Source organism: Crocuta crocuta, unplaced genomic scaffold (genome assembly GCF_008692635.1).
Source record: "Crocuta crocuta isolate KB4526 unplaced genomic scaffold, BGI_CrCroc_1.0 scaffold13, whole genome shotgun sequence".
Lineage (NCBI taxonomy): Eukaryota > Metazoa > Chordata > Mammalia > Carnivora > Hyaenidae > Crocuta > Crocuta crocuta.
The window spans coordinates 6,402,442-6,411,992 of NW_027530007.1; the positions used below are offsets into that span (position 1 = coordinate 6,402,442).

The 9,551-nt window shown below is 58.2% G+C and overlaps 1 protein-coding gene across 1 annotated transcript in view; it reads right to left on the reverse strand.

Moving 5' to 3' along the window:
* The window catches only part of AJAP1 (adherens junctions associated protein 1), a 117,067-nt gene that overhangs the window by 51,796 nt on the left and 55,720 nt on the right, over positions 1–9,551 (reverse strand). Inside the window, 2 exon segments of the mRNA XM_077763756.1 lie at positions 9,052–9,434; positions 9,436–9,551. The exon segment at positions 9,436–9,551 is cut by the window's right edge and continues 1 nt beyond it. Coding sequence (XP_077619882.1) covers positions 9,052–9,434; positions 9,436–9,551 — 499 coding nt within the window.

Genomic DNA, 9,551 nt, shown 5'->3' on the forward strand with positions numbered 1-9,551 from the left:
CCCGCCGCCTCCCCCCCTCCTGACCCCCATGTGCTCCAGCGCACCTTCCCGTCAGGCCTCCAAGCCCGCAGCTCCTCGGAGGACAAAGACGACGGTCACCTCCATGCTCCGTGCTGACCCCTCTTGCTTCCTGGGAGCCCTGGTTCCGGACCACTACCTTCCTCCCTCCTCCGTCCTCCTCCCTACTTCCTCCTCCCTCCTCCTCCTCCTCCTCCTCTGCGAGATGCTTTCTGCTCCAGGCTTCCATGGGATGACCCTCCCGGTTTCCTCCCTGTGCTCTGGGGACTGTCCGGGGCCTGTGCTCTTTCCCTGCCCCCCCCTTTCATGCCATCCACACTCCCTCCAGGCGATCCTAACTGTCCACAGGACCTCTGACATCCCCACAGGCCAGACCATCCCCCAGCGGCACACAAACAAGTCCGAGGGGCCCACAGACGGTGCCCCCCGAAAGCTGATGTGAGGGCTGCCGGGAAGCGGGGCCCAGGGGCCTGCTGGCCGCCCTCGCTGGTCTGTGCCCTTCCCAGCTCACGCACCACTTACGTTGAAGGCACAGGTTGCTCCGACCACACACCTGGGAAGCCTTTAGATTGTTCTCTTCCCCTCGAGTCACCTCCCCCCAACTCCTCACCAAGTGCCGTGCACCCTCCTGATCCACACTGACCTGGACTCAGGGCCTCAGGGGCGTCCACAGGCCAGGCCACTCCCTGTTCACCCCATGATCACCCCCACAACAGCCTCCAAGACCTGAAGACCCAAGCTCTGACCTCTCCTGGCCCCGGCCGCGTGGTCCCGCACCCCAGCCCGTCCATGTTGCCACGCTCGGTCCACCTCGGTTCCTGGGCGCCACGCTCGTTTTCCCTCCTACCTCCTTCTTCCCACCACCTGGTCCCACTACAGCATCAGCTCCCACCCCGCCCCGCAGGTGCCCTCCCCATGCCACAGGTTCCCGAAGTGGGTCTTCTGCTTCTACGTGACTGCGGCCCCCAGAGGGCACAGGGACCCTGTGTTGTCTTCTGATGTAACTGCAGTGCCCGCCACATAGTAGGTGCTCAGGAGACATCTCAGGTGGTTGAGCGAGTGAGTGAAGGATTTTCAGGGCACAAGGCCAACCAGAGGTCAGGCCCTTTGAGCTCCGACCTGTTTGTCAGGCTCAATTCATACAAAGCATTTTATACACATGGAGGTTCCCAGAGGCGCCCAGGCCCTGGGGCTGCGCCGGCCTCGTGAAGGGGGTGGGCGTGAGGAGCCACTGGCCTCCCGGGCCCGCCCACCACCTTCTCTAGCAGCACCAGGACTGGGGGCAGGTGGAGAGTCTGCAAAGCTCAGGGTGTGGGCCCCGATCCAACGGCTGGTGTCTTTTTAGAGGACGAAAGACACGGACACGGAGGGAGGATGCCGTGTGGGGACCGAGGCAGAGGCCGGGGGGGGGACATCGCAGCCACCGCCAGCTGGACGGGGCAGGAGAGGGGCCCCCGCTGGCCTCTGCCCTCTGAACGTCTATTGTTTCAAACTCGCACCTTGTGCCGATTTGCTGCCTCGGCCCCAGGCTCACTCGCGGGTGAAAGCGGGTCCTTGCCTGTACGGCGTGCAGGCAGGGCCCCCGTCTCCAGGGGCGGGATGAAAACAGGGACTCGGGGGCGGGGGGCGGCTTCTAGGAACGTGGGGGACACTGGATTGTCACAGTGGCTGACATCAGTTGCACGGGGCCGGGACGCTACCTGCCCTTGTGTACGGGACAGACGTGCTCACCCACGGCCGCGCTCTGCTCCGTGGGGCTCGAGCGTCCTTCTGTTCACTCCTGCTATAAATGCTCTGAGCCCAGAGAGGCTCCTTCTGTTCCCTGCGCAGACCCAGAGTATTTTTCGCACGGTTTTAATAAGCACTGAAGTTTCCAAGAACACAACCAGCATGGACATCAAAAGAAGGTTGTATTATTTTTGTCCCAAATGCTGCCGGGAGTGCTCACCGCATCAGTCACCTGACCCCCAGGGCCCAGATGACACACCTGTCTTAGCCTGACTTGCCCTCAGGTTCCTGGTGACGCCACACAGGGGTACGGGGGGGGGCCTCTGACCCCCTTGCCGTGAAGACGGGCATGGAGCATCATCACCATATCCCTTCGTATTTCCTCTAAATCACCGCAAAGCCACCATGTGAGTTTAGAGGACCCTTCGTTTTTGGGAGCTTATACTTTGTATGAAAAGATGTACTTAGGGTGGGAAGAAGCGGGTGTTACCAATATGCTTTGTAAACTGGGGCCCTGGATCCAGAAAGGCAGGAAGCTAGCTCCAGAGTGCCAGCCTTTCCTCCTGCCCCCACCCCCCGATGCCAACTGTCCCCTGCTGCCAGAGGGGGGAACAGGGATGGGCCCCGGGTGCGGATCTCAGACACATCCACGGAGCCCTGGCTGGGGCCCGAGCTGCCAGCCTGTCCGCCCAGAACGGGAGACCACACGGTAGGGGCGTCTGCCTCTTCCACTCATCTGGCATGGGCTCTGCTGATGGGCAGGCCTCCCTGGAGCTTCTAGAAGGTTTCTTCATCACTGGACCATGTATGAGCCAAGACCTTTGGAGTGAATAGGCAGTCGGCTTCCTCTTGGACTCGGGCCCTCCGCAGGATACCTGGTGCTTCAGGCAGCAGGGATGTGCGGTGCGGTGGGACCCTCAGCGACACGGAGAGGCCCCGCTCCCCTCCCTGAGTGTCAGCCCCCTGCCTCCCCAGGGCAGGTTTGAGAATACAAAGAAAGAAGCATGAGTCCAGCAACAGACACGTTAAAGGGATGTGTGCAGGGGACAGTCTGCAGAGATGCCAGCTGGCCCCTGGCGAAGGACATGCCGACTGCCGCTCTAGCACCCGGCCCTCCCCTAGGCCTGGACCCCGGGCACGGTGCCCCCCCAGGCCGCACATGGGGGCTGCTGACCCGGTGCGTTCTGTGGGTTCTGCTGACGGTTTCCCCGGGGGGGTCCTGAGTCCTTCTGGGACAGACACAGGTCATGGACGGGCCAGGCACCCCCTCGCCTTTGGGGGATGCTGGCTGAGGGACACAGGGGTGGCTCTTCCCCAGCACGAATACCCTTCCCTCCCTGACGCAGCCACAGAGCGAGGGGGCTTGCACGTGCCTGGGGCCCCAGCTTCCCACATGACTGAACTCAGTCACATCTCAGAATGACCTTGCGAGGTGGGGGCCAGCACTCCCTGGGGTCACGGGGCACAGCCAAGCAAGGGCACGCCTGGCCAGTGATGGGGGGCAGCCAGGGGCTGGGTCAGGCCTGCGTCAAGGCAGGGGCTCTCCAAGTCAGCACAGCCTCAGCCCCTATACATCCCGTTCACAGTCACCTCAGCCGACACCTCGCCACTACTCTTGAGACAGACTGGGCATCCCTACTACCGACGGAAAGTTCTGGAAGGGAAACTTAATCCTCTATTATTCTTGATCATCACCTCCTAGCAACAGACTCCACGGCAAAGCTTCACTGAACCACACTGAAAGCCAAGACCAGAGGCCTTGCCTTCTCGTCTGACCACATGGCATGTCCATCACGCATCTGCCTGTGACCTTGGCTGAGCCTCCAGAACCAGGCGGTGACCTCTGGGGCACGCTGGAGCTTCACCTGGAGCCCACCTGCTGCAGGGGTGAGAGCCACGCTTCTCCCAGCAAGTATGTGCACGTGGGGCTTTTCAAGTCTGACGCCCGCCACACGGGGCCGCGCNCCGAAGCACAGTACTTCATGTCAACCAAGTACGGAGCTGACGGCTCCCGCCACGGCGATCAGAAGCCAGAAACTCCAAAACCAGACCTCTCCACATCGTCAAATAATTCTAAAAATAATGTTCTGTCTAATATTTAATGTCTACGCTTAGAATCATTCCCCTGTGAGTGGATGAAAACCATAAATTCAATCTACCGTATATCAAACGGGTCTGTTATCACTCCAGTGTTCAGCGAAGAGCCCGATGTGAGGAAGACACATCCCATGTGGGGGTATTGCCTGCAACCCCCCGGCACCTGAGTAGCCAGCACCCCACCCACCGCCCTTAAGGGAGACCAGCGTCCAGGTAGGGGGGTATCAGCTCAGGCCTCTTCCCATAGCTCTCGAGGGCTGGGCAGAGGAAGACCGCTCTGGGCAGTTGGATGTAGCAGCTCCCACAGAAAGGGCACCGGGGCAGGCACCGTGGCCCCCCAAGAAATCAAGAGCCATCCTGACCCCTAACGTGCTCCCAGGAGGAGGAGGAGGCTCCGGGGGACACAAAGAAGCAGAGGGAGCACTAAATGCAGCAAGCTGGAGCACAGAACACGTGACAGGGAAATAAGGGGAAGCTGGTGATAGAGTCATCTCCAGAAGACTCCGAGGCTCGCTTTAATGAGCAAGAGCTCATTTATCGGTGTGGTATGAACACGGCTTTGCTCAGCCAAAGCAGAGGCCGGACGGGCGCAGAGAGCCGTCTCCAGACACACGCGGTCCTACCCGGGCCACAACAGGTGGCCCCGTGAAGCCACGGCGCATCCACTCCAAGCTCCCGCGTGAGGCCCTGAAGCCCAGCCTCGCCCGCTGCAGGGTGCAGGGCGTTCAGAGAGCTCCGAGCGCTCATTCATTCGTGGACGCTCTTATCCCAATTAAGCCACTCAAAACTTTTGAAGTTCATGAGTCATTTGCTTCAAATGTCTTTAAATTAAGGACAGATTCACTTCCCTGGTAGCAAACACCCAGCAAGTTAATTAAAAGGGGCTCAGCATTTAAACCACCATCGTTGCTTCAAACAGAAGGAGAGAGGCACGTTCCTCCCGCCACAGCTGCTCACGACTCCCTTCCTCGCCCATCCCGGCACTTAGAAGAGATTTCCTAGCTTGACACTTGCTCCGTTGTCCGGGCCGGCTGACCATCGTTGTGAGGGAAGAGGACACCAGCCTGCCCCCTGTGCTCACAGTGGGACAAAGCAACTTGGAAATCATCCTCGCAAACGCATGAGTGAATTCCAACATAAAAATTACCAGGCAGGGCTGCGATGACATGTGAGCCATCTCCTCCTGGAGCTGCCTGGTGTCACGAATACGTGACTGATCCAAATGGGGACAGATCCTGAATGACAATGGAGACCTCACCGGGCTTGTTAACCCCTCCTGGGTGATGCACCTTCGAGAGCTATGAACACGGACGCTGGGGAAAGCACCAGAAGTATCTGAGCAGGCTGGAAAATCTCAGGGTCTAGGTGGCAGCAGGAAGGTCTGAGAACATCAGGTTGAGGAACTCTTTAATGAGCGCTAGCTGTATGCCAAGCACCCACAGCCTAGGAGAGCGGCAGTGGGCAAGTGCAATAACGAAAATCAGCTGGCTTGAATTCCCCACAGCTCCCTTTACGAGTTTTAAGATTAAAGCCCAGGAAATGACTTTGTGTTTTTCTCCCAGGAGACTTTGTGACTCCAGACTCAGAACATGACCAGCAAGAGAGCTGTCACAGGAAGATGGTGCTTCGCTGTGGGGAGCCCTCCTCTCTCGACCTCAGGTGAACTTCTGCCCCATCTGACACTCACCCTCTGCCAGCACCGTGTGAGGCTGAAGCTCAATGCCTCGGTGAACCTGAGCCAGGTGATTTTCCATCCCAAGCAGTTCCTAGCTAGTGCCATCTATACCTCTGCAAAGAGCACCAAGGTCAGGGATGAGGATGTGGGACTTCATCAAATGACCTCATCAAATGACTTCATCAAATGACCCTAGAATGGAGCAGTTAAATGTTGCAGCAAGCTGGGTGGTAGATCGTCACAAGGATAACAATCATTATTCCCATCGCTATCACCATCCTCACCAGCGCCATAAGCATCATCACCATCACCACCATGGCCATCATCATCATCTTCACCGGCATCACCACCACCATCATCACCATCACCAGCATCATCATCATCACCGCCATCATCATCACCATCATCACTATCATTATCATCACCAAATTAACAGCAGCAAACATATAACGAGCAGCTGTTACATTCTAGGCATTGACCACCTGGCATATACTGTCTCGGTGAATCTTTACAACATTATAAAATGGTTAATCCTGTAATTCCTACTGAGGCGCACAGAGAAGAAAAGCAAGTTGCCCAAGTTCGCACAGCTAATACAAGATGAAGCCAGGAATTTGAAGGCAGGCATCTAACCCACTACACGAAAACTAGGAGGGGCTTCCCAATCTCTTCACTTACAGGGTGGTCCCTGGGAAAGGGTCTGTTCCACGACGCCAGGAGCTGTTCCACGTAATGTTGGCTCCTGAGGGATTTCAGAGCGCCCCGAATCTCCAGCCGTCTGTTCTTCTATTTTTCTATGACCACCAAAATCTGTATTCTGGACGGGCAGGCAAATGTAACGTCGCCCTTCCAAACATCTCTCTACAGAAGCAAAAATAAAAACTCCCAACTCCCCCACACCTGATTCCAAACATGCCCCTCTGGCCAATGGAACTGGCCTGACAAAGTCTTCACATCACTTCCCCAAACTTCACTTCTGTCCGTCGGGGTGACCTCAGCAGCGCGTAGGCAGAGCTGACTGTGTCTGAGATGAGAAGACCTGCCACGTCCCTGGTGGCCTGTTCCCCGTTGACACTTGTCAGCTTCCCCCGGGAGGTACTCTTGCTGGGTATAGAAAGACTGGCCTGTGCGCAGGGTCCTGAGCTCATGCTTGGTGTTGACGTACTGAATCTCACAACAATCATTTGGAGGAGATATTTCTAAGATTTAACGTTTTTGGTGAAGAAAAAGTCACGAGAGGACTGCCCCACGGTCACACAGCTCCATGCAGGAGAGCCCAGATCCACGGGCGATCTGAGGCCTGGGAGCACATATTGCTAATCGTGCATGGCACGCACAGCCTCCTGGACCCCCAAGCCCACGCTTGCAGCCTGAATTCTGCCTGAGAAGCGTGAGCAGCAGTCATCTCCACAAAGAGTCGGGACCCCAGGCCCATGTCTGGTGACTGCCAGGCCAAGGGGATTCGCAGGGTTCCCGCCTGGGCTCCGAACCTGGCCTCGGGCCACGTATGCAGGGCCAGCTGGGCCATAACGCACCCAGTTCAAAGTGTCACCTCAGCACTTCCTGTCTTGCCTTGCTTGGCTGGAATGCCTAAGGCCGCTGGCACCCGTTCCCAGCATCCCGCATCACTTCCCAGAATTAACATTTCTCTGCACTAAAAGCAAACACACATATTCCCCCTCCCTTGAAATTTGTTTTGCTAAACAAATTAATCTAGCACCAGATTATATTATGAAGAACCATAAATCTTTTCCAAGATAAGCATCTGTCGATTTGGATTACCAACATCCAATGTACCTCGAATTAATTTGCTGAGCCTTCTGACGCTGTCCCAAGCATCTAACTTTTAGTAAGAACAAGCGTAATCTGGAATAAACAGGCACACGTCCCTTCGTCCGTGCCTCTATGGTAAGTGACGTACGTGAAGGGCATGACGGCAAACGCAGGCAGCACCACATTCTATGATGATGGTGCTTTGTGAGTTTATTGAGATAAAAACAAATGCTTCGTAAACTGCTTTTGGGCGCCCGGCACAGACACGACGAGCTGAGGGCTGCGTGTCCGTAGTTTCCGGACAAAAGCAGCCTGGGAGGTGGCCTGTGACAGCCAGCAGACCTTGTGCCCGGGGCTCCAAGCCCACAGCCTGCATCCTCGGGCCTGGCCCCGGCCCTTGGCTTTGAGACGGAGTTGGGGCTGCTGTGTTGCTCTCTAGGGAAGAACTGCTCAGAATAAAACCTTCAGTTCTCTGGTCCAGGTGAAGGCAGGAAGTAGGTCAAGGAACAAAAGCCACCCACTCGTGAAAACCTATCCGCGTCCTGACCAAGGCCAGAGCTACAGGAAAATCACCTATGCTGCCGACAGACCCTGAGGAGCAATTCTCTTCTGCCCCGTGGGGCCTGAAGAGCACCCACGTGGGGCCTGTGGAGCCCAGGCCCTCAGGATGTGGAGAAGCAGGCAGATGGGGGGCTGGAGGAGGCCCCGCGCCACCCTACCCCTTCGTGCTGACGCCCTGCAATTTGCATCCTGTTTTACGAACTAGCAAATACTGCTGCTTGTCCAGGACGTGCATGCACAGGTCCGACCTGTGAACACCCTGATCCCGGTGGCCGTGGGGCCGTGGCCCCCACAGAGCCTAAGGGAGCTGGAGGCACGTAAGAACACGGGGGTCCCCAAGTCTGCACTCTCCCTCAGCTGGCCAGGAAGCTGGGTGCATGCCTGAGGCCGTTGGCAAGCTGTGGCCGGGGGGTTCTCAAGGGCCGGAAAAGGAGGCTCAGGAAGAGAACGAAAAACAAGACTACGTCGCAGTAGATACTTGAAGGCCAAGAAATGGTAACCGTCCGAAGGCACCGAGGATAATGGGCGGGGGAACCAGGGCTGTGTCCCCCAAACACCTGCTCGACTGTCTCCAAGGAAAAGACGCTTCCCAACCCAAATGGGTCTGTGGGACCTCCACTCATGTCGCAGGAAGTTCTTCCTGATACCTGACCTCAATCTCTTGGGCTGTTTGGAGCGATCCCTTATTCTGGGCCAATCCAGCAGCCATCCCTCCGCAGGGCTACACCCTGAAGGTTTTTGGAGACTCTAAATGGGCCCCGATTCCATCAGCAAGTGCGCCCGCGTCTCACTCCCAGGCTGGCCCGGAAGCCAAGGCCCTACCATCGGGAGAGATGTGGGTGTGTGCCTGGCAGACTGGACGCCCCTAACCCAGGGAAGGCGGGCAAAACATCCCCTTCGGGGCCACTGCTAAGGAGAGACCCTCTACCGTCCCCCTTCTCCCAGCAGAGCGGCGTGGCTACAGCACAGCCCCGATCTGCAGGGCACACAAGTCCCCGCGTGGACACACATGCCCCCTTCTCCCCAGGGCCGCCGCTTGTCAACACTCTGCCATTGTTTTCGGTTCCGCCGCTGAGAAGCGGGGAGTCCCGCCGAGTCGTGTCCCCCAGGCAGAGCTGGGCATCCTTCGGAAGCCACACCCCCAGGGTGCCCTCCCTCCCTCACCGACCGAGCCCCAACCAGAAAAGAGGTGGGTGTACCTGAGGTCTCCCCCAGAATTCGTGGGGGCTTGACGTCTTCGCCATTGTCTTTGCTGGGACTGGTGGGGGGGTCCGTTGTGCTAACCCCAACCGGGATCCTATCCCTGGGGCCCAGGGCCTCGGCGGCCCCCTTAGTCTGCAGCGTCACAGAGGTGGCCGTGGGGCCCGGGGCGGCGGTGGTGGCGATGGCCACGGTCGTCTTCCGTGTTTGTGAGATGGAGGCCGTGGTGGGGCCGTAAAGGCCTGGAAACGTGTTGGACTCTGGGGCCTCCTCCTCCCCCGTGGGCCCCCAGGCGATGAACTCCGTCTCCGTGGTGGGCCTGCCGCCCCGGAAGTCAAAGCTGTTGAAGCCGGCCCCCTGCACGGNCCGCCGTGGGCGACGGGGACGAGGAGGAGCCGAGGGAAGGGCTGGGTCTGGCCGCGGCTGGGGGCTTGGCGAGCCCCCCTCTGGGCACCAGGGCGGCCACCTGGTCCCTGGGTCTGTGCGCCCGTTTGGCGCG